At 34.7% G+C, this 18,233-nt stretch overlaps 1 protein-coding gene across 1 annotated transcript in view; it reads left to right on the top strand.

The window, feature by feature from the left end:
* Positions 1 to 7,496, top strand: part of RGS21 (regulator of G protein signaling 21) — a 39,787-nt gene extending 32,291 nt beyond the window's left edge. The window contains exon 5 of the mRNA XM_037497192.1: positions 7,252 to 7,496. Coding sequence (XP_037353089.1) covers positions 7,252 to 7,455 — 204 coding nt within the window. The 3' untranslated portion in view covers positions 7,456 to 7,496. The remainder of the gene's footprint in view (positions 1 to 7,251) is intronic.
* The last annotated feature ends 10,737 nt before the right edge of the window (positions 7,497 to 18,233 follow it).

The raw sequence follows: 18,233 nt of genomic DNA, 5'->3' as shown, positions 1-18,233 counted from the left end.
CCTGGATCTTTATGATAAAATTGTTTTTAAACACCCACCACAGACATCATTCACAAGGCAGTCATTTGAATGCAATGGTTTGTTGTCAATGTCAGCTGTGTCAAGGCCTTTTCAAAATTGACAGGATTTAAAAGCCTCTAAATGGTTTGTGATGACATCTCAGCTGTCATTCCAGAAGAATCACAATCCTTCCAGTTGTTCTCTGAGATTGGCAGTGCCGTGGCTCAGAGAGCTAAGATAACTCATGACCTTTAGAAAAATACGCAAATAAAATACTGTATTTCTCAGAGTCCTTGAAATAAAATGTTTCAAACAAACAAACGTGACTATTCTTATCAGTAAATAATATAGATAGAACTATTTTCACTCAATATGCAGTTAAGCTCCTGCTCTGGATCCTGGACAAGCTTAAGAGGCTGAGTACAGTCCAAGCTTCTCTGTGACCCACAAGTAGATCGGGAAGTGCGTTGAGATCATTTGGTCAGAAAGTCTGCATCTCTAGGGGGTCACCACCTAGAGGGTCCCTCCAGTCCACCCAACCTCATCATTTCCTCTGTCTTATTTTCTGCGATTGAATGTATCCATGTACCTCTGGTAAAACCCCACTGAAAATGAAATTTTAGAAGAGGGAGAAGTTGGGAGTGCAGACTGCAGACATGGTTGCAGAAATGATTCTGTTAAAGGAATATATGAGTCAGTATATATGTCCTTATGGTTTCACTTTTTTCCCCTTACTGATGTTTCCAGGAGTCAAGAAGAAAGACCGGGCGCTGTTGATAGCCTATTCTCATACCTCGCCCCATTTCACTTCTTAGGAGCATTTAAGTAAATAGATTATTCTCTCTTAATTGAAATACTATCTTCAATTGACCTCTAGTACTCAATTTCCTCCTCCCTACTGATTTTTTTTTAATGTTGAAGATTTTTCAGTAGCTTTATTACAAATTAGCAAAGACCAAATTCAAATAGAAAATACTAAATCATCACTTTTTATATTGGCTCACCAAATCATTGTAGATTTCCTTTTCCTTTCTTTCTTTTTTACTTTTTTTTTTTTTTGACTGCTCTTTATCTTCTTTCACTGTTCCTGCTCCCAATCCAATATCAGCTATAATGAGGGGAGTCAGTCCTCTTTTTTTTTTTCTGACTCCGTTCACTCTACTCAGAATTTGTTCCAGACCTATGTATTTAAAAGAATGTCTCAAGCTTAGCAAAATCAAGTCTGAGTCCTGATTTTCTGCTCCAAAATTTATTCTAATGGAGTTTCTCCATCTCAGCTAATGGCAACTCTGTTCTATTTGCTCTGGCTGAATAATTGGTAACCACCCCTGATTCTTCCATCAGCACTTCCCGTTATCTCATTTTCAGCATATTTCTAAATCCAGTAACTCTCAAAGATTTTGTTCCTAATCCAAGCTCAAGCTCATAATTATTCAATCACAAGTTCCTTTCATTCTACTTTCTAAATACCTTCAAAATCTATGCATTTCATGCCAATCCCAAAAGCATTACCCAGTCAAATCAGCCATCATTGCCCACCTGAACTTCTCCTGTGGTGTCCCAGTTTTTCTTCCCTTTATCCACACAGATGTTTGCACCACTTGGCAGCTTGTATGTTTTGTTCAAATGTGTTTACATCAGCCCCTTACTTAAATTTCTCCACAAATTTCTTAAATTTCTCTGGTTTCACGAAACTTCCTTCACAAGGTCTGCAAGGTTGAAATGACCCAGCATCTCTTGTGTCTCCAGGCTCTTGTCTCTTCCCTCTAGGCTTCACTGGTTTAATTTAGGTCACTCTCCATTTGCAGGTCCCTTCCTTACTCTTCTATAATCATTTTAATAATTTGTAGATTGGTTCAAGATCTGATGTCTTTCTGAAAACTTTTCTTTCAGAAAATACAGTTTTCTCCCTTGGATTGGGCTTTCAAAATCTATCTTCTTGGTTGATTTTTCAATCAAGATCTCAGCATAGTTCATAAGCAGCCACTCAATGAAAAAAATTTAAATGAATAAATTTTAGGATAACTACAAATAAAGTACTTTTTCAGATGTGTTAGTTTTCACCCCCCCCAAAAAAAATGGGGCTAATAACACTAGTCACTTTAAAATTCTGTGTGTGTGATATAAAATAGCCATATAAATAATTAGCATATGAGAACAAATGTACAATAAATGTTAACTAATATTATTTAGAGTTAAATCATCATCTTTAAATTACCGTAAGATGGGCCTCCCTGGTGGTGCAGGCAGTTGAGCGTCGCACTGTGAAGCTGTTCGCAGCCTCTACAGCGCGGGTTCGATCCCCACCAGCCAGGGAGAAACCCACATGATGAAGCAGACCTCTCCTGTCTCACTCGCTGCTCCCCTCAGCAGTGTATTTCAGTCAGTCTGCCTGTTCTGTTCCCCACTCTGTCTCTGGTGAATCCTCTCACCCTCCCGCACATCTGGCCTGTACCCCGGTTCTTGTATAAATAAATAAATCTTAAAAAAAAAATAAAATGAATTACCATATATTGTTTTAGAGAAATTGTTATGGCTCAAATGTTATCTTTCATTGGAGAAGACAGAGTCACCAAGGAAAAAATTCTAAGGAGAAAAGACTTGATACAGAATTTGGAGAATGCATAACTGCTCTGCTCATGTTTTGATGGACGCACAGAGAAAAGAAAGGCATGAGTGCAAGAAATAGGGAAAAGATCACAGATAAAAGACAGGTTAATTCCATGTCATGAACTATTAAGTTCCTCTTGTTGTGACAAGTCCTTCTTTGATAACCAAACTCAACACTTAATATCCACAGTAGCCTTTGTAGTCAAGTATATTTAAGCAAGAAACCAAATTTCTTAAGATTTTTAAATCAAAATAATGTATACTAATGAGGAAATTTTTGTGACTTTCCTTCTGTGGTCAGGAAAGATTCCTTGGAGGATATTCAGCTTAACTAAGTCATAAGGGATGAGGAGAATTTGTACAGAAAAAGAATGTGGGGGGTGAAAAGGATTTTAGATGGTGAAACTGTATAAACGAGAACTTGAGGTACAAGGTTACTTCAGGAGCAGGGAGTAGCCCAGCTATATGGACGCCACTAAGAACAAAAAGGAGCTGGTAACGAAATGACACATTAGTACAGGGTTAGAAAGTGCTGATGCAGGGCCTCCCCGGTGGTGCAGCAGTTGCATGCTGGGCTGCAAAGCTGTCCACAGCCTCTGCAGCACTGGTTTGATCCCTGGCCCCTGGGGAGGGTCTCACGTGGTGCGCAGACCTCTCCTGCTGCACCCGCTGCTCCCCTCAGCAGTGTACTTCATTGTTCTGCCTCTTCTGCTCCCCGCTTTGGCTCTAGTGAGTTCTTTCATCATCCCACACTTCTGACTGTACCCAGTGCTTGCATAAATAAATAAATAAATCTTTAAAAAAAAAATTGAAAGTGCTGATGCCAGGGTAAGATGTTTAAATTTACTCTATAGAAAATAATGAAGTTGCTGCTGAGCATTTATCAGAGGAAAGTGATATTTTGGCAAAATTCAAAGCTATCTATGAAATAGAAGACACTGTAACAAGAATATCAAATATGAGATAAACTCAGGTTTAGAAAAATATTATGTTATAAATGACAAGAGAAAAAGGAGTAGAATGACAAAGTCCATCGTGAAATTATAAAATAAAAGGCACTTTATAATTTGCCTTTTATTTCATAATATATATACTATATATGTATAATATATTTTGCTCTTTATCTTATATTATAAATATACATGTAATATATACTCTCTCTATATATTTATCTACTGTAAGTGATCAAAGAAAAAGAAATGTCAGAGACGATTTCTATGTTTCAAGCTGGAATAACTTGGATAAAAATAATGACATTTATATAAACATGTGGGGGTGATGTTTTGTCACTGACATGAAGTACAATTGCCAAGACACATTTTCATAAGACTACGGATTATCTCCTGGGAACAGTATATCTGCTTATAACTCAGCTATCAATTGCTGTGTTGGCAGTTCCTTGAGAGAAAAACAGGCATATCAGAAAAATGAGAGGTGTAAGTCTGAGGTACAAGTTTAACATAGTGCAGTAGTCTAAATTATCAGTTTCATGTTGAATGGAAATAGCTCACTTTAAAATTTAACCGTGATTGTTAACAAATTTAGAAAAATTTTCACTTTATGTGTGCATTGAGCACATATTTATGGAGTCCTTCTATTGTGCAAGATCTAATGAGGGGCCACAAAATACAAATTATGTTGTAAGTAGCACAAAGTCCTTGGAGAGGCCAGAAAAAGGAAAGGATCCACAAGTAAACTTCACATGGTAGATATTACTGCATTCATCTTCAAGGACATAAAAGACTATGAAAGATTTAGATGAAATAATTGACTTTCATCTAGAGTGGGATGGGATGAAAAATGTTCATAGGTAGCAAAACAAGGAATTTGAGGGGACATCTTCATCTTGATGGGAATACAAAATCCACAAAGAGAAGAAATAATATATAACTTCAGACTACACTGTAAGGACCATGAGTGCCAAAATCAGGATTTTGGACTTTTTAAAAATAGGAAATGGGAGTTATTGCAGGAGCACAGGCCTGGCTAAAACAACAACATACCAGTACTTCACATGGGACACAAATGAACCCTGATGTCAGTGAAAATGTTCCAGATGAATGAACGCCTAAAAGCATTAAGTGGCTAGATTTACCATTATGGAGGATGGAAAGTTAAACATATTGTAGATGATACCATCAAAGAATTAACAGCATTATTAAAGAAGCAAATAGGCAACATATATTCTCATATTCCCACAACACAGGCTGGGATTAATGACAGATTAGTCCTAGATGCTTAAAAATCCACTACCAGCTCTTGAGAATAGTCACTACTCACTGACTCCCCATTAAGGATAGGCCCTACACTAGGTCCATAACTTGGTGTGCCAAGTCCCTGCTCACAAGCTTCAGCATCTTCCTATCAAGATAATGGAAAATTAAGAACTCTTTACCACAGCACGTGAGCCCTACAAGCCTTGCTCTGAATTTCCTCTTCCAACCTCATCACAGGACCTTCCTCCCTCACACCTATACTCCAGCCAGCTAAGCAGAGCATCTCCTCAGAACATAACAAAGTCTTTCTTGCACCAGAGATAACTGCACTTGTTGCTGATTTCTGCCAGAAGTACTTTGCCCAGATTCTCATAAAACTGGCTTCTCATTCTTCAAATTTAAATCTAGAACAATACTGTTATTTAGTTATTGGTTCTTTCCCCAAATATAGGAAGCATTTGCAACATGACAGACACTTAGAAATAATTATGGAATCAAGAAGTGCATGGACCATACCTTTCAATTTTTGTTAACAACTCAGTCAAACACGACCTAGCTTAAGGATGAGGAAGCATGACTCAGAAATATTAAAGTAATTCAAGCACAGTTCACTGAGGTTGTAAGAGTTAGAAGACAAATTTTAAAATTAGCCCAAAGTCTTACTACTCCACATCATCTTCCTGTATAAAAACGGGGGAAATGAGTCCACATTTTGAGGCCTCTGATGGAGTGAGGACATTTGCTCTAGAAAATTGATGAGGAACCTAAGAGGGTGATCAGAGGAAATAAAGCACAGATGTGTTCTGGGATCACTGAGTAGCAAAAATGCCTAAAGAAAGAAAACATCTGTGAGCGAATGGTGGCCTTTAGATGATTCTTTTCAAAGTAAAACTTGCCTTCTTTTCTTCTTCCTTGAAAATATTTAAATAATTTGAGACTACTTCTCCCATTAGTCCTTAAAATATGACAGATGCCATTATTATTCTCTTTTATAATATGGAAATCAAAGACAAAAGGAAATTAGAACTTGCCTCACTCATATGAATATCAATAAGCAGCTAAGGAGAGATCTGGTGGCAGATCTGTTTTTTTCAACTCAGTAATCACATTTGTCACTTACAATCTTTCTTTTACCAAACCCCACAATTCTAGTATTTTCACAATTTCCCTTTTCATCAAGACATTTTAGATATATTAAACAAATATGTATTGATCGTTTATTATGTGGTAGGTATTCTGCTCAGTGCCAGAGAGTGGAATGGTGATGATGACAGACATAGCAATCGTCTTTAGTGAGCTTTAATTTTAAGATTCAAATTCTTTTTGCTCTTCATAACTATCTTCAATTTAATTTAGACAACTTGGATATGAAATTTTCTGCTTCCTAGGATATAGTAGGAATACATGGAGAGTTGGGCCAGTAGCTCAAGAAAGTTGGGACATTTGATATATATATTTTTTAAGATGTATTTATTTATTTATTTTTAAACATTTATTTATTTATTTATACAAGCACTGGGTACAGTCAGAAGCGCGGGAGGGTGAGAGAACTCACCAGAGCCAGGGCGGGGAACAGAACAGGTAGGAGGACCAAAGTACACTTCTGAGGGGAGCAGCGGGCGCGGTAGGAGAGGTCTGTCGCGCCATGTGGGACCCTTGCCAGCGGCCTGGGATCTAACCGGCTCTGCAGAGGCTGTGGGGGCAGCTTCGCAGCCCAGCGCTCTACCGCTGCACCACCAGGGAAGGCCCATTTGATATATTTGCAAGTGAATGATGTACTTCAGTTTCACAGCTCTCCATGGGCCCTGCAGGGGCAGGAAGGCGTGGTCTTGGTAAGAAGGCAAGGACATGCACACGCAGATGAACACAAACATAAGTTCACTTTGTGGGAGCATGGGGGACGATGAAGAGGGCCGATGTTTGGTCCATTTTCACAAACAAAAAGTAACACAAATTTGAATAGAAAGCAGTGTTATGGGAAGTAACGGGGTGATAGGAAGGCCTGGAGTATGGAAATGGGCAGGTAGAAAGCAACCTAGTAAATTCTATTTATTGTTCTGTCTATGAAAAGTACATTTGAATACAGTTGAGGTTTAAGGTCAAAGTACTAGGGAAAAAAATAAGGGAAGTGGGGGAAAATGTTTAAAACATAAACTATCTTTTTTGCTTTTTCACTTTGCTTTTTCATAATCTCAAAATAATGTTGACCTCAGTTCCCTACCAATGCCCCCTTCTATACCCGGGAAAAATAAATCAAGCAAGTGCTCTGCATTGCAGAAAATGAATTCATGACCTTTGTTCTATTTTGCATCAGATTAACTTTGTGTTTGGAAAACAATTTAAATAATATGTGTGTCTACCATCTGTATAAACTTCGTATACTTTGATTAAACTAATCTAATGATATGCAAACTTATTTCCACAGATTAATATTGACTTCAGTACCAGGGACCTCATCTCAAAGAATATCACAGAACCAACTCTCAAATGTTTTGATGAGGCTCAGAAGTTAATCTATAGTCTCATGGCCAAGGATTCTTTTCCTCGATTTCTAAAATCAGAGATTTATACAAAACTGGTAAATAGCAAACAGGTTGGGAATAATAAAAAATGGTTCCCTTTCTTGTAAAGAAGGTAAATGACAAATACTAATCAGATTATGATTTGGGGAGAAGCAAATTATGAGCTGATAGGAGACAAAGTTCTTAATCACAACAAGACTAAAACGTCTGATATATTTTTGAAATATACAAACACAATGTACATTGTTTAGGGTTTAGAAAACACTGTTTTTACTCCAACAGAATATATATACACACACACACATATAAATATATATATATATACCCCCATATATATAAAGCCTAACTTTCTTTGTCATTTGCTTAGAATTTATTCATTTTTTCATTTTTACTCAACAAATCCTATTGGGAGAGTACAAGGGAGATTATAAAGATATATTTTAAATCATAAATGGATATTCTTATGACATTATGAATTCAAGGTACTATATATCTTCATGTTGCTGAGTGGAAGACTATTTAGCATCGCATGCATGATTTTAAATACTATTTGCATTATTCAAAACTTTACTATTTGTAAAAAGAGAAATTCTGAACCAAAACACAATTCTCTACTGAGTGTGCTGGACTATTCCTATTAAACCAGTATCTGCCACATAATAATGGGGAGAGTATCGAAACTGTCATGGCATTAAGATAAATTAAAAAGAAAACTCAAGAATGTATGGATCAAATTTTGTTAAACTATTCCCCTTGGTTCATTTCAATGGCATTACATAAGCATGTTTATAGAAAGGATCTTGATGGTGAAGATTGATTTTCTTATAATAATAATATAAAGGAAAGGGGAGGAATAAAGAGCATGGCTGAGTTCTCATGAAGTGCATGGCAGGGATTATTTCAGAAAATAAAAGGTTATGATAACACTATGTACTTAAGTTCTGGAGTTAAGTATCTATTTGTTTATTTACTGCTAGAACTTGTTTATAAAACTCTATGAAATTTTTAAATGCATTTATTTATTGTACTTTGAGATCCTCCCCAAAACTTTTACATATATATGTATATATAAATGTTTTATGAAAACTATGCATAATTTCATGTCAATGTAAGAAGCTACAATGATTCACCAGGCCTTCCATGTTATTTGCACAGATTTATTTATCTTTTGGATAACTCTAATTTGGAAATTATTTGTAATTAAAAAATGAGGAAAAATAGCATGACTTATTTTGTTTCCACAAACTATTCATTTGATAGACAAACTTGTCTCCCCTTCATCATCAAAAATAAACATTTCAGCACATGCAAATGGAATATTCCTTGTTCTCTTGCAAATCTTTAAAGGAAGACAAAACACGACCTGTATGTGAAATGTACAATGTGCATCTTAAAGTGCTCTTAGTGGAAAATTAGATCAATACTTTGCACGATTTATTTTGTAGTTTTTGACCTTAATTTAGGTTCTATTTGAAAACTAATTTTGTTAATTATTCCCAGAAATGAAAAAGGACCCTTCATGATTAAAATCATACCTCTCTTTTAGACATGAAAGAATTTAGATCTCAGTTATTTCCTAAGGTAACATAGCAGCTAAATGACAGCTGGTAAAAACAGCACTTTTCCTCAAGGATGGTGCCACCTGAATCCTTCTTACTGCAGCAGCTTTTTGCTGAGTCCTGGGAATCTAAATCCCTAGGACTCCTCAGATACTCAGACACTGCTTCTTCCAGTAAATATTCCAATTGTCCTTTTATATTGAGTTATAACTTTCTTTTAGTTAGCATAGACTTTGTGTCCAATGATGGCCTTTTAGGTTTTCTCAAATGATGCCCAGGGAGCCACAAATCAAGCCTTCACTTCCACCCTCCCTACCCCAAGCAGGAGATTGTTTGATAGTGCCTAGAAATACAGTAGGTGTCAAAATGATTTACCAATAAATTGGGCCACGGATAGACCCCCCACTCAGAGACACCCCCCCCCCCGGAAGAGCAATCCTACTTCCCACCCTCTCTATTCACTTCCTACCCCAATGGTACAAAAAACAATGGGAAGTTTTAGGGATAAAAGCAATTTCAGGTTTTAGAATACTTCATAGGATTTTTCAGAAAAATATCAGCTGTTTATCTTTCACATGTGGTTCCATTTATTTCTCTTTCACTCCATATGTTATTTTATTTCATTGATGAGTGATTTTATGGACGGTAATTTTTCATAAACAGAAATAAATGTTCCTGGTAATGTATTTAAATGTTCAATGATTATGTAATGCCATTTTCTAAAAGTATTTACATTAGCTTTAAGAAATGCCATTCTTACATTAAAAAGTGATTAAAAGAGTAAAGAATTAGTGAAATTATAAGATATTGATACAGATATTACCATCAAATTATAAGATTTTCCCTATCTATCTATATTTTCCTTTTTCTGACAGTTCCTACAAAATATATCTTAAGTCAATTTATATTTGCCCTTCATTAGCTCACTCCCAAAGATGTTAAATGATATCTTCATGAAAGAATCCTAGCTTTTTAAAGATAGTCCATTGTAGAGCTACAACCCATGGTTTTATCTAAAATTTCTTTGAATGTCAAATAATAATAATTCATCAATGATTATTGACGCTTATGTTTATCCAAATAAGGTTTCTTAGATTTGCCTAGAAAGGATTTATTTCAGCCTCAGAATAAAACCAATTCTTTCTGATGTTAGATTGCAAAAATCCCATAACTTTAGGTCATTACAAACATGAGCTAGTCTCAAACTTTTTTTAGTCTGTCTATATGTAAAATTCATTCCACTTACCTTCATTGTTCTACTTTTCTCTATTTTTTTTAATTTTTATATGCCCCCATATTATTTTTAGTGAGAATACATGTTGATAAACTAATAGCAAAGAAAAATGCTTTCTGTTTCTATTCCAATATCCTTTCTAGTAAGCATAGTATCCTCTTGGCCTTTTAAACAATAATAGCATTCTGGTCCATAGCTTTAGAGAATAGTCTAGATTTCTTTCCTGAAATCAAGAAAAGTTCAAGTTCATGAAATTTAATTGAATTCACCTTCCTTTTGTCTCAATGAAACTGATCGACTAATCTCAAAATGTAGAATATTTCCTAACATAAGCAAGCGATAGGAATCATTGCTGGGAAACTAAAGAGACCATTCTGAAAAAAAGAAGGAAAGAAAAGAAAAGAACTTTCCTTTAAAAAACAACTATAGATAATTTGGTCTCTGTATCACTAAACTTCATACATTTATTTCCTATGCAAAAATTCTATCTCTAGCCTTCATCCACAGAATCCCAACATAACAGCTTCACCCCAATTATATCTAATGCAAGTCTGATTTGCTTCCCAACCACAAGTCATGTAATTTATTTCATGGTTATGCCAATTAATTTAAAGTGAACTCTTTTCACAACTATGTGGAAAAGGTGGGATGTTGTCACAGCAGTAATCAATTATTATATGAATAAAGAGTCACTCGCTCTATGCTCCTTTCATTGTTTTGTCAGATTTGCCATTGCATTTTAATGGGGAAGCATCAGGATGGAATATTAAGTGATAACTATTTACTTTAGCTATGCCATTTCAGAGGAATTTTTACATGTTAAATGCAATGACGGTAGTGTGTACTTGATATAAAATACATATGCATAATTAATTCTAATAACGAATAAACACATTTTGCTGTGTTTTCAAGAATAAGAGAATGTAGAAACATAACATTTTTAAAACGATCTCATTTCTTTATGAAACCACTTCATTTTTTTTTCTCCTTGTTTTGTTTAACTGAAAAAACAGGATTGGATTTCTGGTAGAGAGAGAGGAAAAAAATGATGACATTTAATCAGGTTATTGTTTAGCCATTGATTATTTATGCCTGGTGTATATCTGTTAAAGTTAAATGTGAATATTTCTGAGAAAGGAAAACTGTCTTATTCAGTTCATATTTTTCCCTTGGGTAACGATTTATTTATATTTTTGAATATCTCATAAAATATTGCTTCATTTACTTTTATTTTTACAAATAGATACTTTGAAGAAGTATTTCCTTATAAGCCTTTATGTAGTTTCCTTGTTCTGATGCTTTTATTCCTGTGCAGTTAGGAATATAAGTTGAATATTTGGATCATTAATTTTGTGACTAATAATGGATTAAGTGTAGAATATAAAAAACTGTTGGTTCTTTTTAAAATCGATAAGAAGAAAATGTTATAGGTTGCATAATGTACACATATTAAATACTCTCACATTTCTTTCATGTAGATTTAAATTAAAATGTCATTTTAAAAGCATTAGTTTAGGCTTTTAAAAAGTAAATATTTTTGTGCATAATGCCACTGAATTATTGTTTTTTTGTTTCACTTTCCAAATATGTCATGTTTACCACAGAGACATAATAATGAATTCAAAATCATAATCATATTTTTCTTACAGCTTATAAACAGAAGACATAGGGGGAATTCCTAGTATTTAGTACAAAAAAAATAAATTTTAAAATTAAATATTCAAAGCAACATTTGTTTAATATCTGAACATGAATTTTTTATGGTAGCATACTAAGATACACTATTAAAAACCAAGAGTACGTCAAGGGAGATTTAAATGTTGAATATGTCATTTTACCTACTAAAAATTTGCTTTTCAACTATTGTTTATCGCACAACTCTATAGATTCTTCTACAGTATTTTCTTTTTGCTAGAAGCAGTCTTTTAAAATGAGTAAATAAACCCTAACACTAGAAGGTTAAAGAGTGATTGAAAATTGTAAACCTTGAGCCCTAAGTGTGTTTTAAACCACATAAGAGTCATTTTCCAAAATGCAGTTTTTAGATTAAGTGGCAGAAGCCAGTGGAGAGTAAAAAGTGGCATAGCCACTTTCAGTAAATTTATAATTTTTTAAAGAAATCAAAGGTTATGTGTATATAAGAACATATATGTATATCCATGTTAGGAACACTTTAAATTTCTGTCTTTTCTTTTTTAAATATTTTATTTACTTATTTTTGCATAGACAAACTGGTCAAAGTGTTAATTATATCAGCTGGTTATTTTTTAAGTCCATATAAATTGTGCTACATAATACCTTCAATTAACTAAGAGTAAAGACAGAAAACAAAATAAAAGCAAGTGTTCATCAAATCAGATTTTCTTTCAACAAATCTAAAAAATAGAGGCTAAATATAAGCAAAATACATTTTTTCATCTGTAATTCATTAAAATGTAACAATTAGGCATGAGACTTGAATGGACTTTCTTTAGTCAGTATCAAAAGATAATCCCTAAATGTTTAATAACTTCTGTCTGACTAGTTGAGTGTTAGATATTTCTTGACTTAACAGTTTGAAATGAGTGGAATGGAAAAACACAGATTTTTAACATCTTCAAAAAGTATATCATACACTGGAAAGACAACAAAATTTGTATAGCAGCTCATAGTTTAAAGTGTTTGCACAGAGAAAATAATTTTTCTATAAAGTACATAATTAAAGATCGCATAAATGATAATGCACCAGAATGTAATGTATGCAAATGTTGATAATTAATATCACCACATATAAAATAATCATAAATCAGCATTCACAGACACAGACATTAAAACAGGATCATCTAAGACTTAACCAAGGACACAGTGAGTTCAGGTATAAAACATGCACTGGCCATCTGCCAGAGAAGGGACAACAGGAAACTCATCCACACATAGAAACCCATGGGTAGAGGACACAGAAAAAAGAAAAAGAAACTAGAACTCACTGGGAAAAGAAACAATGCAAAATATCATCTTGTAGTTGGCTAAACAAAGGGAGATCTGCCTTAGAAGAATGGCAAGATGCAAAATCAATAGAAATATATTGTTAGAGAAGCAGAATGACCACAGCAAGAGCAAGATTTCCATTCATATCCAAGGTATTCAAGTGAACAAGTCAAGTTGTAGGGCTGCCTGTTTCCTGTGCCATTTTCAAGTATTTATATCGGCCACTCCTGCCTAGTATAGCACCACCTGAAGACATTTGCTAAATCCCTCTGGTCTTTTGGCCTTTTTTGATCACTGTCACTCCCTATAATCCCTCAAATTTGAGTTAAAGGTGTACTCATTCTTACCTTTATTAGAATATGAATCATGTCTTATAACTGATATTTACACGAAAATCCATGAATTTGGTGACCAGGCTCTCACCTCAGGAGGAAACTGATAGTTTCGGGTTTGCCACATTTGTGCACAGCAACAGATCGATACCTTGTTAAATGTTCCATGAGACTTAACAATAATGTAAATTATCCACTAAGGAAAAAGTTTACCTGTCACACTAAATGAAATTTTTTAATCTTGGTGATCAACAAAATACCTGTTCTCATAACGTCATGCTTTTTTAGTGTCTTACTCTTTGCTCAACTGCAAGTCACACTGACCAATGTGGATCAGGATTGGAGAAAGAGAAGACTTGTAAGTCTAAGTAAATATATGAGCAAATATCACCTAAAGTATTTTTTCTCTGAATGTGAACCTATTATTATGGCTTCAGTCTTGTCACCTTTGTTGACTTCATTTCCACAACAAAAATTCTTCAGTTTGTAGTTTCAGTTTCCTTACAGTGAATGAGAAGTTAAAGACTCTGAATGCAAGCATCTTTCCAAATGTGAAAGCCCAGTCTAGTTGTGGGGACAGCACTCAGGCTATTTATGATAGTTCTCTACATTTTCTTAACTCGGATAAGAAAAGCAGTCAGCTATTAAGAGCAGAAGGCATGCCTGCTCGCCTGCTCCGCTTGCCTTTCAATGCCTCTTAAGCTGCAGGCTGGATCTGAGGGCAGGTTGCTTATAAGAGAGAAGAGTCTCTCTGCGACTGTGCTTTTAACCCCACCTGGTCAAATTCCCACTTAAGAAAATGTAACTATCCTGTTACCATACCACACAGAAGTTAGTAAGATTCATAGTTGTTATTGAGCCACAAGGCAGATAGATGTTCAGATTTAACAGAGGGGTTTGATATCCAACATAAGGCATTTTCAAAAGGAGGCATTTTTGAGCCAAACCCTTATGCAGCTCCACACACCCACCCTTTGCTGCCATTTCACCCACACATAACTGCTTGGCAATTATCTAGCAATTCACCTTTGTTGAGTCTTTTCAAAGTAATCGATTTGGTCAACTCTTTCCTCTTGCACCTATTTTAAATGTTTGCATAATAATTAATAAAATCATGCAATAACAGTAATAATATAGTAAATATAGTAATAAGCAAAACTTGCTTAAAGAAAAAGGGAAAAATCACTGTCAATTGATAAATGTACAATGCTACTGTTATGAGGAGATCAGCACTAGTTACAAAGATTCAAGACTGCAGACATCAAATACTATGTTTTTTTTTTTAAAAAAAAAAAAACAACAGAGAAAGTGGAATAACTCAGAGTTCTGTTAAGAGAATATGTACACTGACTTTTAAGATGAGCAAAAGAGAAAATTCACACTTAGCTGTCCACTTGCATTGAAAGAGCTGATAGCTAAATAAGAAAGAGGGAGGTTGCCCACTTATTGTATTGAGCAATATGATTGAAACACAAATATAAATAAATACATGTTGAAAAAATTCTTGTACTTATTAATAAGAGAACCAGCAGGATAGTAAAGCTGTTGCAAAAGAAAATACAAGAGAGAGACGTACTTACAACCAAAATATAATTACAAAAATATATATGCAACTGGTTAATGTCCTAGAGGGTAATACAGCCATAATTTTTTAGATCATCTTGTACACCAAAATGAAATCTATAGCTTCTCTGATGCACAAAAACCATTGGCAAGTTACCAATCTGCAAGTTGCCATCTACATTCATTGAGTCTGAATCTTGATAAGCAGCAAATGGTAAATTAAGCAGTGATTCATTCCCCTAAAGCAGAGGTGACAAATGTTGTCTATTAAGTGCTAGATAGTAAATAGTTTACTATTTTTGTATTAGGCAAATTTTCTATTAAATTTTAACCTTTTTTTTTTCTATTTTCTTTAACAACTCTTTAAAAATGTAAAATCCATATATAGCTCAAGAGCTGAACAAACACAGATCTTGAGACAGATTTTACAGGTTGGCCATAAGTTGCTAACATCCCTGCTCTGGACAATAAAATAATCCTTGGATGGGTTGTTGTACAATGCTCTAGCAAGACACTAAAAAGGTGTGATCATCCCTTGCCTTTTCCCCAAGATTTGGGTAATTTGTTAACTATACAAATAAAGGAGAGGTAAAAAGAAATGAAACAACTTGAGTCCTAAGGCAAGATGTATGTCTAGAACTTGAGCTTGACTTCAGTGTCTTGGCCTCATTCTTAATCACTATATGTACATACACACTCATACTTAACACAGTTTTTTTTTTAAAAGATTTATTTATTTGTTTGTTTGTTTGTTTGTTTGTTTATACAAGCACTGGGTACAGTCAGAAGCTTGGGATGGTGAGAGAATTCACCAGAGCAGGGAACAGACCAGGCAGACCGATGAAATACACTGGTGAGGGGAGCAGCGGGCGTGTCAGGAGAAGTCTGTCGTGCCATGTGGGACCCTCACTGGTGGCCGGGGATGGAACCAGTGCTGCAGAGGCTGTGGGTAGCTTCGCAGCCCTGCGATTTAACCGCTGTGCCACCAGGGGAGGCCCTTAACACAGTTTTGATGAAATACTTTTACAAGTATCTTTTCACTTATTAATTCCTTTTATATTGTGATATATAAGATACTTACTTAAAAAATTCAGCTGTTTACATATTGCTATTTTGGCTATCTGTAATCACAGTTGGTTCTATCTGCAAAACAGTCAATGCCAGCTGAGGAGTAAAAAGCCAGAAGAGAAAAGAAGTCACAAGGAAGGAGTAAAAGAAAATGAAAAATTCTGAGACTTAAGGGAATGAAGACCTTTTATCACTTCAAGGGAGTTACCAGAGTTCAATAAGAAAACAGAACCCAGTCTGGGACTGTGAAAAGCAGAAAATCTGATAAACAGAATTTGTCATGAACAGACGGATAATCTGAAAAGCAGAAGATAGTGACGGAATAGAAGTCATCAGCAGGAAGACACTATTGCTCTTAGGGCTAAAGACACACCAAGAGGAGGTGATGTCACAGACCCCAAAATCTGGAGGTCTGTTGGTGAGGGTTTACTGGCAATAGCTGGAATCAAGTATAGAGGCATAGAGAAGAGTCACAGTTGGAGGCACTACCCAAAACCAAGATGGGGGAAAAACAGTGACTTCTGCTTTTCAAGGGCAACATATACTTGTGTGTTAAAAAATATATAAGGTTAAAAAAGACAGTGGTAAATATGAAACTATCAGTTCAGAAGGAAAAAGAAACAAAGATGAATCAAGAGAGAAGAAATCCCAGTGCACAATAAAGTAAGTTCATAGTCAAGAGTAAGCTTTCATTTTTACACACAAAAAGTTGCCAGTCCCTGGTGAACCACCAAAGCTCATCTGTGATAGGTAGGGTATTGAAAAAAATCTCTGAAATATACATAGCTCCCTAATCTCAAGCATCTTTATTACTAGTAACATTATAATTATCAGAAACTAGTTTAAAATCCATTAAATTTGCATAATGAAAAAGAACATAATTATATCTCACTAACTTTGCATTCTTCAGGTAATTCTAAATCCTAAATATAACAACCAAATTATTGTTCTGAATAACTCTTATTAATCTACAGTGTAAAATAAGAGGGTATTTAAGTTCTGGTGCGAGTGCTTAATAAAAACTTTTATTTTAGGAAATGCCTATATTATGAAACTATATTTGAGTTATTTAAAACTCTTATTTAAATTAGACTTCTTAAAGATTTTAAGAGGCCACTACCAAACTTATAATATTATAATATTCCATGGAATTAAAATAATACTTAGTAGCAATTAATCAATACAAGATTTAAAATATAATCATTCTTGAAGGTGAACAAATGAAGATCTTTATTAAGCTCGAACATTTACAAAACATGCCTCAGGAAAAATGCAATTTTGTGGGAACATGAAATAGAGAAAATAATTAAGGAACTTGATGGTAAAAAGTAATAGAAAATTTTTAAATGTAAAAGTCCTTAAGATTCCTTTTCTCTCAAGATTATGACATTAAGCTTAGAAAAGTAGCAACTTTTCATCAAAACACATAGCACACTGTCAAGAGCTATGCAATACATTATGCAAATATAATTTTACCCTCCCTATAACACTGAATAAATGCACATACTCCATCATAATGAAGCATTTCTCCTTAGAACTCTTCTATACTTACCATAGAACAACTCAGTCATCAGTAAAAGGTTAGCTAAAATATTCTGCAACAAGTATTTTGTTAACACCAAAGCATGAATTAATTCTATACTGCAATGCTTAAAATAATATTGCTTACCTTACTACTCTCACTTACTTTGAGTGATATGTTTTATTTCCAAATAACAAGTGAGTCTACTACAATTTCATAGTAGCTGACAGAAGGCACAAGATTCCTGAATCTGAGACAAAAGCTGGTACTACACATATTAAAAGCATTTGTCAAAATATCAGGATCCTTGAGCACCAATTCCCAGAGAATAATGTGGAGAAGGTCAGGTGACACCTTATCTGTGCTGGCCTCAGACTACTGATAACCAATGTTGTGACGGGACCAGTTCCTGTAGTTCTTGTTATGATTTTAAGAAACCCTTTGGAAATAACCATCGGGAAACTTTAGAAAAATAGAGATCCTATTTACAAAACCTAGAAATGACACAGCACACCTAGACCAGTGAGGTTACGGGTAGAGAGAGTGTGCACAGGCCTGGGGTCCTGTTTTTATTGAAGTTAAGAGTCAGGGGGTCTAGGGTTTTGTTAGATCATTCTGTTTTGATGAATTTAAAACACAA

This window comes from Talpa occidentalis, unplaced genomic scaffold, assembly GCF_014898055.3.
Source record: "Talpa occidentalis isolate TD23 unplaced genomic scaffold, MPIMG_talOcc4v2.1 talOcc4.8, whole genome shotgun sequence".
Lineage (NCBI taxonomy): Eukaryota > Metazoa > Chordata > Mammalia > Eulipotyphla > Talpidae > Talpa > Talpa occidentalis.
Note: the sequence above shows the minus strand (reverse complement) of the source record. Positions and strands in the feature narration are given on the sequence as shown.